The sequence below is a fragment of the Charadrius vociferus genome, unplaced genomic scaffold, assembly GCF_000708025.1.
Source record: "Charadrius vociferus isolate BGI_N301 unplaced genomic scaffold, ASM70802v2 scaffold142, whole genome shotgun sequence".
NCBI classification, from domain to species: domain Eukaryota; kingdom Metazoa; phylum Chordata; class Aves; order Charadriiformes; family Charadriidae; genus Charadrius; species Charadrius vociferus.
This window is the reverse complement of record NW_009647025.1, coordinates 819,255-833,931: the sequence shown is the minus strand read 5'-3', so window position 1 is coordinate 833,931 and position 14,677 is coordinate 819,255. Positions and strand designations below refer to the sequence as shown.

Sequence of the window (14,677 nt, the reverse complement as noted above, 5' to 3'; positions counted from 1 at the left end):
CCCCCATCCCCGTGGCTGGTAGGCGGTCGTGGTGCTATGGGTCCTGCCCTGCCAGCACCTGCGGACAGAGCTGCTGAGCGTCCCGTGGCTGGCTGGTGTCCCCCAGTCTCAGCCTGCTGCTGGACGGGGTGCAGGGCTGGGGGGAGCCATGCAGGCATGCCTTTGGAGAGGCGGGAAAAAGGATTTTATGGCTAACGAATTTTTTTAAAAACAGCTGTTTCCCTAATTAGCGTGCTGAGCGATTATCTCACTTTGTGGCTGCGAGTGCCAGCTATTTAATGCGAACAGAAGGGAGACACCTTGAATTAAGTCATAAAATGATTTTGCTCAAAGTGACAGGTGTGGTGATACGATTAGTCATACAGTCTAAATGAATAAAAATATTATATATCCAATGCCCCATTACAATTTATTATGTCCTTTTTTGACATATCAGTGGAAGCAATATATAAAATCTCTAAGGAGATATATTCTTAGGAGGAAAAGCTTTTTTATTGACTCTGTTGAAAATAAACAACAAATGGTATTGCATCTCTTGCAGTTGTGATTTTTAGGTGCCTATTGGTAACAATTCATTGCAGTTCTGCCTAAGCAAAGTGTAATCGAAGCACAACCAACTTATATATTACAAATTTTGTTCATGTATTTATGTGGTGAAGAACAGTTGAGTTATACTGGTTTGAGATTTCCTGGCAAATTCATCAGCTGAAGGATTCTGACTAATGAAAATGTCAGATGCCTGGACCTAGGAGGGCTTTGCCAATTCCTATTTTATTTGTGATGTCTGAGAAAGAAATATATCCTGACTGCATTATTTTATTGACGTTCTTAATACGGCAATCATAGCATCATCTATATTTAAATCACAGGTCAGCAAGTCATGAGACCTGGCTCTCTTTCTGGCACTACTAAAGGCTTCTTGTATATATAAAGGCTTAGGAACTAATTTTCCAATTTAGCGAAGAAAAATGTGCTCATAACTTCATCGCTGCTTTTTCCAGACAGTCAAGCAGGCATCTTAAACAATCATGTGTCCCAGATGGGCTTTTATGTATGTAACAGGATACCTGAATGCTCAGTTGCCCTGATTGCATAGGTAATCAGTTCCTGCATTACGCATTAGATACAAAACCGCATGCTTTTCCCCACTTAAATAGATGTGTTTTGAGCACAAGGTTCTTGGGCTGCTCTCTGCCATTTCAGATGTGGATCATGGCACTTCGTTTTCTCATGGGAATGTTTTGGAGCTAGCATTAATACACACATATTAAGTGCATTTAAAGGGTTGCTCAGAAGGTGCCACTGTGTTGCAAAGGTGGTATCTAATTATGCCTCTGTGGAAGCGTGTGGAAGTCGGGCGTCTGTACAGATGTTTTCACCATGCGTTGAAGCATTTTGGGAAAGATGCAGGCTGGAAAACATTTTTCTCCTGCTCTTCTGAAGTAGTTACACCAAGTGCAGGGGTAAGCCAGCGCAGATTGGTGCTGCATTGCAGCCGGTTCGGGAGCCAGCGTGAGGAATCACTGCCCTCCGTCCTGTCCCTCTGCTCAGCCTTGTGCTGCCGGCCCCTGCCCCAACCCGAGTGGGGAAGGTACGAGTAGGTGAAGGAGGTATGGATGGATGCAGGTGTCCCGTGAGAGCATTGGCAACTCAGGGGATTAGAGCGGTGCTCAGGCTGCCGTGTTTGCTCAGGTGGCCACAGCAGAGGAGCACACGGGAGGCTTTTCACCTCCCCTCTCCTGTTTCTCCAGCCATGCTAAACACTCACAAGCTGCGGTCGAGAAATCAAGGGCAATAGTTAAAACCCCTGGCAAATATTTCTGCCAGCGTAAGGCTTGTGCTAGGAGTGAGCAAAAGACACAGCTTTGCTGAATTTCACTATTTAACACAATGTCTTTTTGCCATGGTGTCTTTTAAAAGAAAGTTGCGGGTCCTTTGTGAGCATCCTATCGTCGTTCATTACAGGCAAAATTGGCTGCAGAAAGCAGGAGTGGAGCCGGTTTCTGGCGTCAGCTGTGGGAGGCAGCAGGGACAGGGGGCATGTCCCCCATGCAGGGGTGGGAACGTGTCCCGCAGAGGGTCTGGCCATGCGTGTGCTCCAGGTCTGGCGCAGATACGAGGTAAAGCTTGTGCCACGGATGCAGCCCAGAATATTTCAGTTCCTGGAGCTTCCACATTGATATTTCCTAGAAGACCTGCTTGTAATTTTCACAGAGTGAACAAGAAGGTGACCTGGCACATACGCTGGACCTTGCTTCACAGCAAAATCCTGTGTTCACATGAGTGCCACCCTTATGCTGAAGAAGTGGGTGTTATTTGCACATCTTTTCAGTCTTTTCTTAGGGATCAGTTTGATTTTGAGGTGAAGCAGTTCACTTTGCATGAAAAAAATGTATTCTTTTTAATGAAAAAAGAGATTCACCTTGGCCAAAGGCCTGGTTCAACTGGGTCACCTCTGGTTTCTCAGTGTGAATAGTTTCATATGTGCTTTGCTGGTGCTTAGGCCAGAGAGGTTCCTTTCAGGAGCAACCTCCAAGCCCTGCTCTGTGGTTAAGTCCTTGAGGAACAGATACATCTCATGGTACAGGGGAGCGCACACGGTAAAAATTGAGTGGCAGACTAAAAATAGGAAAGATCCTGCACCAGGATTGTGTTGAATTTCCTGCTGCCTGGTAGGCTGTAAAGTGCGAGCATCTTACATGGCATTAGAACACATTACACTCTTACGTTGCAAAGGCTACTGTCATTTATTGTGGACAGAAGGAAAGGAAAAGGAGTGAAGTTTGTACTGTGGACAGTGTCCACGCTTGGTGCATAAACTGTGCCAGGTGACAATAGCTTCCAGGGGATGTCACAGCATGTTTGCCATGAGCCACACTCTCAGCTGTGCAAGCGGAGCAGCCCTGGCAGGTTCCTGTGCAGGATGGGGAGAGCTTTGCCTTCAAGAGCAGCCTAATGTTTTTAATGGCGCAGGCTCACTTTCACCAGGAGCATCAGGCCTGCCACTCAGGTGGGACATGGCTATGGGAGGTAATTCAGCACTCAGTGGCACCTGTCCCCACGAGTAAGCACTTGCCCTGTTATGTGGGCCGTGTATGGCGCTTTTGGAAATGTCTGCTTTTGGATGAGAGGCTAAATCAAGATCCAAATGCTATGTGGGTATCACAGAGGCGCAGGCATTTTTTTATTAATTTCTTTACAAGAATGAAATTGAGCAAGCAGGCAAGAAGGGAAAACCTAAACTCAGGCACTTCAAAAATGCTGTGCTGGAACTTTTTACAGTAATCTTCCATTCTAATTGGTTTCTGCTGGACTGGATACAGAGAAAAAAGTGAAAGATGAAAACATTAATCTGGGGAAAAAAATGTCAGGCTGGGCATTAAATAAAAATTATTGTATTTGGAAATGAAATAAAAATGTGCTTACACATATTCTTCTCTAAGAGTGAGGATAATTTTCCTTCTATCAGAGAATGGAGTTCCAGTGGTGAGTCATGTGCTTTGCGTTAAGCATGTGATTTAAATACTTTGGGGAATCAATAAGGCAATGTGAAACTTTCTCGTATTACTGAAGTATTGTGATCTTAATGCTGCTGGAGTTTTTACAGAAAGGTCAAAATATTAGCTTCTGTTCTCCTATAAATCTGATCTAGTTTTAGTTTGCAGTTCACACCACTGCTTTTGTGGTTAATCTGGTTTAAAACTGATCCTGAGACCAGAATTTAATTTCCTTGCAACTTTTCCTTTTAGTCTATTGCTATTGGTTGCTTCATATAAAGTGGATGTAGTTATGTGTATTTTTTGGAACGGGGGTGATAAAAATAAATGATCCAAAAATATGCACGTGAGCAATTGCAAAAAGGAGAAATTTGTTTGTACCAGCGAGCTCATACCCTGGCTGAGTATCCAACTCCATTTAATGCAAAGGACACCTGGACTCAACAGAATTCTGCTGGTTTGACTCTCACCCTGTTTTAGTATTATTTATAATAAAGCAATTGTAGTGGAATCAATGTTTTAATCTTATTTTCCCTCTCTTTTTGTTTCAGGTATTATTTTAAAGTCCAAGCAAAGAATCCCTTTGGTTATGGACCTGTTAGCTCTTCAGTCTCATTTATCACAGAATCTGGTACGCTTTGGCTTTTATTTTCATCTCAAAACTGAATTCCTAGTAACAGATGTAGCAGGTCAATGACTGAAACCAGCACGGTAATAATGGTGATTACCCTGAACTTGCTAGTTCTGAGATATTTACTTTTAGGTTAATTATTTGCTTTCAGTAAAGCTAGGAAAATAATATGCACTCTTAATGCCATTATGACAATATAAGTCACATTAAAGTGAGCTTCAGGGGAACAGGAAGTTGAATTTAAAATACAAAAGACTACTAATGTTTAACAACACGGAAGCAATGGGAAGTTTAATGTCTTTGATAGATTGACCAAACATTTAGTAAATTAGCTTCCTAATTGTGAACAGCTGAACAGTTGGAAGCGGTTGTCTCTGGAAGAAATATAGGAAACAATTGTTCCGTCAGACAGGCAGAGTTCTGTGTTCTTTTTTTGACAAGGCATGCTGCTCTTTCACAGGGCTAATAGCGTGTTCAAGAGCAACCCCCTTCTAAAAATAGTACATTAAATGAGCTATTTTTACCCATTTCTTCTTCCATTGAGCCAGAGGCCAATGACTCCACTGAATAATAAAAGGGAAATTATTCAGTCTTTAGTTGAGCGAAAGGTCTGTTGTCTCTTGCAAATTTTACCCTTTTGACAACATGGGGTTTACGCAATCTCTGCCTTTGCTCGTTTGACTTCAACTTGTAGTGCTAGCTTCAGAAGCTCCATTAAGAACCATGGAAATAAGTCTTCACAGAAGGGAGAAGGGAGAGAAAGATGCAAGATAAGTAAACAGTCCTGCATAACATACTCAGATTTCTTTTAAAGTAGTAAGAAGCTCAAGTATAAATCCAAGCATAATGTTTAACACTGGACAAATGCGGGATGCTGTATCTTGCAGAGTTTTGCTGATTAGCTGGCTGCCAGTATATGAGCCTGAATGCCTAGTTTTCCTATCCAAAATCAGCTACCTTGTGAGCTTTATTTAACCGGTTAAATCCACCAGATTTAAAGTTTTATTTGCAGCACTGATCTCTCGTTTGTCATGTGGCCAAAGGTGACTTTCCAGCTGGCACAAGAACAAAAGCAGTTGCGGAATCTAAAGCCAGATGGTATAGTTACAGTGATGGAGTAGGTCAGAAGAGACAGAAATTGTTTGTTCAGAGTGCTCTTCTAGTCCAATTGAAAGATTTCAGTTGATGAGAATATTCAATAAAGAATGCCATCGTAGAATCAAGCAGCTTATTGAAAACGTTCAGTCTTACCCCTGGTAACCCACTGAAGAGAACACAAAACCGTTGTTCCCTCTCATCAAACTGGAAAAACTCCCTGGAGTTTTTCTTCCCCACCAGCAGACAAGTGCTGTGCTTTTTCTTCAGGTATTTTGTGCACAATAAGGGCTAGTTAAGAGGTGACAGAAACTGCAACATAATGCATACAGACAAGGTAATGCGTTAGATCATGTTGGTTTGTTGTCCTTACTCCGCGCCTATTCCATCCTTCTTTCTTTAAAAAAGAGAGTATTTCAAGTGAGCAGAAGCTCCTGAGGTAGCGGACAGTGGTCCCTGCACTCCCCAGGGGCCTTCTGCAAAAATCCTGTCACTGTGGCAAAGAGAATTAAAAATACGCATTTCACTTGTTAATGAATACCACTAAACAACTGTACTAAACACAATGGATGTCTGAGACTGAGATTTGCATACAAGAAGTAGGTTACATTTCCCATTGGAAGTTATGCCTGCAGGTGTAACTGACACTATATATTCAGAAGCATACGGGGAAACTGTCCTGCTCTGAGGACCTTCCGAGAGGAGGAAATCTTTTTCAAAGTGGGCTTTGAACTTTGATACTATTCTTAATAGATTTTTTTGCAGTATCAGAATAAATATACAATCCTGTGGCAAGTTTCACCAACGGAGAAAAACAGTGGAATAACAAATACTCATTAGCTCTGCAAATCGACAAGACATGTAAATCCCACATTCATAATGTAGCTAAAGGTAGTTTCTCTGCAACTGACATTTTCTTGAGTGACACTCTGTCTTTCATACTATAAAACAAGGTTTGCAACAAAATATTAATTTTTTTCCTATTTTTTTGTTTTTCTAGACAATCCCCTCCTGATTGTCAGACCACCTGGTAAGTCTTATTCTGATGTTTCTTTCATGACGTGCATAGACCCTGTGGAAAACAGCTATAATATAGGTGTTAAAAGTATATTAACAGGCAGTTTGAGTTACAGTTTTAAGTAAGAACAGGCAGTAATTCGTTGTGCTAATTCAAAAAACGTTTTTGGTCTTAAGATCCCTTATTCTGGTCTTTGAAAAGAAACCTTGTAAAGAAGTGTTAGATTAAGCATGTGATTTTGGCCTCTCTTTTACCTGGTAGAACGGCTTTAATTGCTTAGTAATAAGCGCTGAACTGTTTTGCTCCTGCATCTGTGTCCCTTAGTTACCTGAGCTGTGACAGTGGGATCAGTCTTTCCTGTCTCTACTTGTTGGGCTCATCTATACTGATCATCACGCCCTTATAAATAATAAAAAAAAATATTCAAGGATTTGTGGCTGACCTGGATGACAGGGATGTGCCATGAAGCTGTTGAGCCTGCTTTGCATTTCCAAGCCTACTGACTTTGCAATAAGTCGGTTCAGCCCCTCGTCAGAAGAGCAGATGTCCTGGTGCTGGGACCCACCTTGCTGGCATGTACATTGGTAGGGTAAGCCCAGACAGCGCATGCTTTGGGGAGAGAAGCAGGAAAAAAACCCTCTGTTCTGTCAGCTTTCCTAAGGAGTTCAAATGGTTGGTATTGGGGCTTTTTGACTACATTGTTCATGAAAACAATGTCCAGTGTTTCCCTCCCTTCTATGCTTTATTATGCTTGTTAGTCTGTTTTTTCCATGTCCTCTCAGATGTCTCTGATGATGCACAGAATTCAGAAAGCACAAGCACGCTGTGTCTCTGGCAGTCAGTGTGGGAGGCCTCTGAGAGCAGTGGCCTTCCTGTGTCACTGGTCACCTTGAAGTTTTTTGCTGTTAGTTATTTTGTGGGTGTGATCATGGGAAGGAGGTTTGGGAAGGTGATGGCTTTTGCACTCGTAGTTTCTGCATTGACTGGACAAAGAGAAAATATTTTTGTGTAGCTGCAGTGGTGTGGATAAGATAGACCAAAAAGAGGTGGCAGAGCTCTGGGAACCTGTGGAAATTAAGAGCTTCTGAACATCCAGCGCGGCTCTCGCATGATGTGTTAAGTTTATCCTTCATAATTTTCGGAGGTGGGCAGAAATGATGGACAAAAGCAGACCATTCACAGCAATAAAACTGCATTCAAGAAATAGATAGTTTATTGCTGTATTCTAAAGCCAAAATCTTGCAATTGTTTCACTGCATGACTAATTGCGTAAAGTCAGTCCAGTTGCGTTTGTGTCCATACTGGTGGTGTTTTGGGGATTGCTGATCGGTGATTGCTTCTCACATGCAGGTGTTTGCAGGATTTGGTCCATATGCCTGGTGACAGGGAGAAAGAATGACTAACAGAAAAAACTCTCAATCTCATGTGTAAACCACCTCAAAATAGCACAGTGAAAACAGGGCTTTGTGCTGTAGGTAGAGACAAAAATGTCAGTTATCACATTGGAAGCTTTTTGTGTAATTATATATACATTGCTAAAACAGCAATTTCAAAATATACTTGTTTAGTATAAGCATAAAGCAAACGTTTAGACAAGCCAGTAGGAATATTTAGTCTTTTGAGATATAGTTTAGCAGTCTCCTCTGCAGCGGCGCTCTGGACAGAATTCCCCAAGAAAGGTCTCGCTTGTCTGTTGTTGAAACCTCATCTGTTTTGATGTAGTGTGGGAAAACACAACAGAAAAGTACGTTTCTGATTTGATCTTTTTAACTAAATAGCAAGAATAGACTTTAATTCACATCACAGGCTGTTAACTCACCACTGAATTTTTAACATCTGTCTTTTAGCAAAAGGTTTAAGTCTTGTACTTAGTGTTAAAATGCAAGTGACTATTTAGACAGTGTCACTGTCAGACCTAGGATCAGGCTTTGTTTAGAAAACAAAATGAGTATCCCTAGGTAGAGAAGATGTCTTACTAAAAACAGAGACTATTTGTTTACTTAAAACTGTGGTTCAGTACATGAAATCATGTTTTTTATCATCTTAACTGTTAGTGTTGTCTACTACATAGAAGGGATTTAATCAAGTCCCTTGCTTTAAATTTTTTTTTTTTATATATATTTGTTCTTGAAGTAGTATTTCTGGATTAATCTGCAGCAGCATGTCTTGTAAAACATATTATCAGATGTTAACCTCAGCAAAAGTCAGACTGAAATGCTGAAGTCTGTCCTTAATGTTGATTATTTTTTTTCTTCTCCAAGGTGGTGAGCCTATCTGGATCCCCTTCACTTTTAAATATGACCCCACCTATTCAGACTGCAGTGGCAAGCAGTATGTGAAACGAACTTGGTACCGCAAGTTTGTAGGAGTGGTTCTTTGCAACTCCTTAAGGTACAAGATTTACCTCAGCGATGACCTGAAAGGTAGGCACCGAGATTAATGTCCTGATACATGATTACTTGTCATCTCCCATCTTCTCGCTTTTTTCACCTTGTCTGTGAAGGAATTGTGTGACGGCTATCTGGGAGTCCTTCTCTCAAGAATCATAGAATCATAGAATGGATTAGGTTGGAAGGGACCTTGAAGATCATCTAGTTCCACCCCCCCCCGCCATAGGCAGGGACACCCCCCACTAGACCAGGTTGCTCAAAGCCCCATCCAGCCTGGCCTTGAACACCTCCAGGGATGGAGCTTCCACAGCTTCTCTGGGTGGCCTGTTCCAGTGCCTCACCACCCTCAAAGTGAAAAAGTTCTTCCTAATATCTAATCTAAATCTACCTTATTCCAGTTTGAAGCTGTTTCCCCTTGTCCTATCACTACATGCCCTTGTAAAAAGTCTTTCCCCAGCTCTCCTGTAGGCCCCCTTTAGGTACTGGAAGGCTGCTATAAGGTGGGAGAAGGTGGGATGTGATAGCTGAGCTGCCCTGCTTTCACGTTACATTCACACCCTGGCATTAGCTTTAAAGCAGAGATCTTTAGACAGAGGACAGGAGGAAGTTTCCCTTGAAAAGCCTGTGTGGTTTTGTATCCTGAGAAAGCAATGTGCTTTGTACTGTGAGGACAAAGTTCTGCTGCCCACACGTCTCCCTGGGAAGTCCCACGCTTGCTCCGTGGGTGTGTGAGCCCCAGCTGCACAGCATCAGACAGAGCAATACATCCTCAAAAGCCCCAGGGCAGATGGAGATGGGGAACGGGGTGGGGGAGGAAAGGCTGGTATTACAGTGACTGGGTGAGCAGTACTCCCAGGGGTTAACAGTAGCTCTTACACGGGTGTATTTGATGAGAGTTAACGAAGAAAACTTTCCATATTGTTGATCTGGGGTACTCGGATTATCTCAATGGCTTTTCAGGTTATGCTGATGTGTTATTTTTATTGCAATGCCTTTGTATAGTTTAAAGGCAGTGTTTGAATATACGATAAGAAACAACCAGGGTGGCAGGACCCACCTCATCTGCTAGAGAGAGAGCTCCACAGTTTTTAGTTTTCTTTTGAGACTGCAGTCAAACTGATGGTATTGACAAATTGAGTGGTTTTTACTTTCTCATGCCATATTGAAATGACTGGTTCAGTTGAAATTCCCTCCACCTGTTATCTGTGGTGCAGTGTCCACGGACTTGCAAAATGGGGAATATTCCTTACCGAGCTATAACGCATTACTCTTTTCCATAGTATGTTCTTCCATAGTGTGAAGGTGGTGTTCTCCCTCTTCGCAGCCATCGTTTGTTCATTGGTAATACTATGTTTGTCACTGTAGTACTTCTCCTTTCTCCCACATCTGTTTTCCTGGTTGTAAAGAGCATCCCAAACAAAAATAATGCGGAGTCAAATAATCTGTCTGTATCACCCTTCAGACACCTTCTATAGCATTGGGGATAGCTGGGGAAGGGGCGAGGACCACTGCCAGTTTGTGGATTCACACCTGGACGGAAGAACGGGACCTCAGTCGTACATTGAAGCCCTGCCCACCATCCGAGGTATGACAATGTGGGAGTTGGGTACTGGCCAGATGCCTGTTGTCCCATCTGTAGGTTTAAGGAGTACGGAGCAGGGCACAGAGTGAGGCTCTTTTGTCCATGGCAGCTGGCTGCTCTCTCAGGACTCCTGCTGATGCAATAGGTGATGAGATGGTCTTGTACTCAGGCCCAGCTGAACAGGTTATGAAAGTCCCAGAAGGACTTGTGGGTGTTGAGAGAGAGAGAAAGAGACAGAAAGAAAGAAAGAGAGGAGCATATGATGTGGACAATTTACAGGAACAAAATGCAAAACCAGAAAGAATAAAGGTCTATGAAACCTTTCTCCCAATTATATGATGTGCCTCATTGAACAGAGGTGCAAACTCTTCCACAAAGGGCCAGCTGCATCTTTGCAAATACGGTTTTTGCAAATGGTTTCTGACTGGGTCATTCAATGCAAAACACATAGGAGTCTAGTGATTAAAGGTAGGATTGCAGGACATTTATTCTGGCCTGGTGGATATCTCCCTCCGAGTGAAAATTCTCACCTTGAAGGAGTTCCTCTGAGTAAACTGCTCAGCCCACATAGCCAAGAGGGTGATGGCTTTCTCCACAAAACAAACCCAGTCATGAAAGTCAGCCAATCTTTTCAATAAGTCAGTTGATTTAAATTATTCCATTGGCTTTAATGGTTTCCATGTTAAGTTGTTTGTTGATATTCTTTTCATGGTGGTGTTACCAGGAAGAAACTGAAATAGCCCCTGATATATATCACTGGGAAGTACTGCTTTTCTCAGTTCAAAAGAGGGATGATTAATCCAGATGTGTATTACTAGGTCTAGGAGACAGAGATAGAGAGCACACAGAAATTATATTATTGGCACAAGACATGAGTGTTTCAGATGTTCCAGTGCACGAGCTATGTGGAGAAGAATGCTGCACCTCTCCTAATGCTTTAAGCAGTCACAGCCTTTCTGCAGATGAAGAAAAAGGCTATCGGAAGGAGAAAGGGCTTAACTCCACACTTACTGCATGAAATGATACTTTTTTGTTTTGTGAAAAGCTGATGTTTGTTGATAGTCTCTTGAGCCCTATGAGATACAGGATTTGACGGTATTTTTTGCCCCAGAGTCCTTCATATATTTAAACTGACTTGCAAACTTCATAAACACAGCTGAAATATAGCCACCTTTTGCAGTGAAATGCAGAAGCGCTTTGGCAGACTGCAGTATTACACAATAGTTCAGGAGATTTTGGACAGTAAAACCAATCAAAACTACAAGAAATATGAAGGATCAGAGTGAAATCATTCAAGAAAGATCTAAAGCAAATACCAGGGCTGGCAAATACCCTTTTGACAAAACTCCCTACCAGACAGCTTCTAAGTTTTCATTTGGGCTGTGGGATTGACTCTTGCTGCCTGTTACTTTTGTTAAATTATTAAGTCTCTGTTTTGAAATGCTAATGGGCGTTTTTCTCCTGACAGGGTATTACCGCCAGTACCGCCAGGAGCCTGTATCTTTTGGACGCATTGGGTACACAACACCCTACTACTACGTGGGCTGGTATGAGTGTGGCGTGCCTATCCCAGGGAAATGGTAGCAGTCTGCTTTCCTGTCTTAGGCAGGGCAGGCTGACCGTGCTTTTCAAAAGATTTCCACCAGCGGACTGTGAGCAACTGATTTGGAAAAGAAAAAAAAAAAAAAAAAAGAGAAATGAGGCAAACCAGTGAAGACCAGCTGCTCAAGAAACTCCCGTGAAGTCAAACATGGTCCCCACTTTACCAGCCTAAATCTGTGGTGCTGCTTGATTTCTGCTTGGAAGCAGGGACAAGATATAAGTTTGGTCTCCTACCTTCTTCCTCTGGGTCTTTAAGGCACAGAGGGATGGTTGCAATGTGCGTGACCTGTGAAAACTAGAACTGTATTAGCCATGAAAATTTGGAAGTTTCTTATATCTTGCAGGAACGACCTAAGCATGCTGTGCTTGCTTAATGGGATGCTAAACTGTCCTTTGCTGCCCGATGGGGCTCTCCTATGCAATCATGCCATGTAATCGGCCGCCCACCAAAGGCAATATATGCTCCTGAAGACTTACCCTGTGGGTTTGCCCACTGCTGGACTAATCACCGCGTCACAGTGTAAATTCACTTTGAGGTATCTATATCTATATCTATATACAGTACTGTACATCTGCAGAAGTACTGCTTAGAGATGCTGAGTTTTTCTTGTTCACTAGATAAATATGTTTGGAATTTTTATGTAAAAGGTGCTGTTAATTCTTTGAGATACTGCTATGCACAATATATTAACCAAGGAAAGAGCTGTATTCTTCTTGTGAGTACTGTTGGTCTAACATTTGAAATATTGGTCAAAGACCTGTGTCCCACTTCCTTGGCTGCCTTTGGACTGGATGTTCAATGGGAAACTACCCCTCAATTCATGTTAGAATGGCACTGTATAGTCCAGCAAAAACACATATTCAGCAGTTTTATCAGCATCAGTTAAGCTTTCTGTCCTTTGCTATTTGAAAGTTTTAGTGCAACTTTTCTTCAGTCTATTCTCATCTTATTTGGTATGTTATTTATTCCTCGTCAGAATCTTTCACTTCACTGTGCGGATGCAGGGGATGAGTAACTTGCAAATTAGAAACTGCTTTTAACTTATTTGCCCTCCAAAAAGAAGCCCAAGCCACCAATACAAGAGTCAATTAGCAGGAAACTCCTTTGACTTTGATCCGTCCTGGGGACAAAGTGGGATACAGTTTATTTAAAATACTAACAAAATCTCTTCCATCCAGACCAGAAGGCAAAAGCTGACATGGTTGAAAGGTGTAATCATTATTTTTTTAGCAGGTATTTGGAAGTTTGCAATAATGTAGGATTTTAGTAGTCCTTCTGGGAAATCTAGCATTAATGGTTTACTCAGTAACTTGGTCTAACTGTTGCATGGTAACGTCTCAACAGCCTTTGCTCGTGTTAGTAAGACTCCACCATTCTGACAGCCTGGGAGAGGAGCAGCATACCTGGGGGGGTGGATCCGATCTGTGGTCCATCTCTCACTCTCATTCCATCTTACATGTAGTGTAGGACTAATACCTTATCAGTTGCTTCCTGTAGTTATTGTAAATTGTATGGGGACAAAAAAGGGAATAAGTGATTAAAAGAGCATTTTTATTTTTCATGGTGATTTGGGTTTTAACATTTTAATTGTTTTCACATACTTCTGCTTCAGTACAGTGCCGAATATATGGTCTTGAAGTATAACTTTTTTCCCTAATAAACCTATGATACATGGTTCCATTTTTATTTCATCCTTTCTGGTAATCTGTGTCAAGTAACCTGAAAAAGTGACAAAGCTTTCAAAAAGTCTTCCTTGGGAGAGGAGTAGGTGTCAGCTTTTTCAAAGGGACTGGAAGCATGTGATCGTGGTGTTCCCTTTTGAAGGTAGTTAGCAGCTGGCATGGAGTTACCAAGGGCAAATTATGCCTGGCCAGCCTGATCATGTTCTCTGTTGAGATGACTCGCTTGGTGCACAAGGGGAGAAAAGTTGATGTCATTTACTTTGGCTTTTGTAAGGTGCTTGGTGTGGTCTCCCACTGTGTGCTTGTAGCCAGGCTGGTGGAATATGGCTTGGATAGTTGGACTTTAAAGTGGATATGAAATTAACTGTGTTGTAAAGCTCAAAGGGTTGTGATCAAAAATAGTGCAACAACCAAATGACAGATGGTTGCAACTGCAACCTCCAGGAGCCAGTACTGTCTAATGACCTGGACGATGGGATGGAGTGAGTGGATGGAGTGCACCATCAGCAAGCTTGCGGCTGATACAAAACTGGAACTGGGAAGTGGTTGATGTGCTGGAGGGCAGACCTGCTCATCAGAGGGACTTTTATGGCCTGGAGAAATGAGCTGTCAGGAACCTCCTGCAGTTCAGCAAATGGAAGTGAGAAATCCCACACGTGGGATGGAATAGCCCTTTGCAGCTATACAGGCTGGGGTGACTGTTGAGAGAGCAGCTTTGCAGAAGCAAACTTGGGGGTCCTTGTGGACAACAGATTGAATGTGAGAACTTCAGAGATCCATTCCAAACTAAATTATTCAGTGACTTTTTATAATTCTAGAGGAAGCATCCAATGATCAAATGTATTTTTTTCTTTTATTGAATCAAAGTCAGAGCCCAGTCTTCAGCACATGTGAGTGGGGCTTGTGCCACTGACTCTAAAGAGCAGGGCCTGGTTTCACCAGTCATAGTTGGGCCTACTGCTCAAAGATGGATGTTCCCTCCCCACAGCCAGTACATTCTGCATGTTCACCTTCAGAGACCACAGGGGTTTGCTTTGTTCGTCTGCAGAGATGTGGTTCCTTCATTCCCTGCTGGAAATACCCTTGGGGTGGGACATCCCATTCAGGGATGTCAGCATGGGTGAAGAGCTGAGGCCATTGTTTTTTCTGCAGCCTCAGCTAGGGAGGAGCTGAGGGGTG

The 14,677-nt window shown here is 42.5% G+C and overlaps 1 protein-coding gene across 1 annotated transcript in view; it reads left to right on the top strand.

The window, feature by feature from the left end:
- FNDC1 (fibronectin type III domain containing 1) overlaps positions 1-12,162 on the top strand; it is a 44,532-nt gene extending 32,370 nt beyond the window's left edge. Inside the window, exons 16-20 of the mRNA XM_009895539.1 lie at positions 4,049-4,128; positions 6,224-6,253; positions 8,503-8,664; positions 10,094-10,216; positions 11,682-12,162. Coding sequence (XP_009893841.1) covers positions 4,049-4,128; positions 6,224-6,253; positions 8,503-8,664; positions 10,094-10,216; positions 11,682-11,797 — 511 coding nt within the window. The 3' untranslated portion in view covers positions 11,798-12,162. The remainder of the gene's footprint in view (positions 1-4,048; positions 4,129-6,223; positions 6,254-8,502; positions 8,665-10,093; positions 10,217-11,681) is intronic.
- The last annotated feature ends 2,515 nt before the right edge of the window (positions 12,163-14,677 follow it).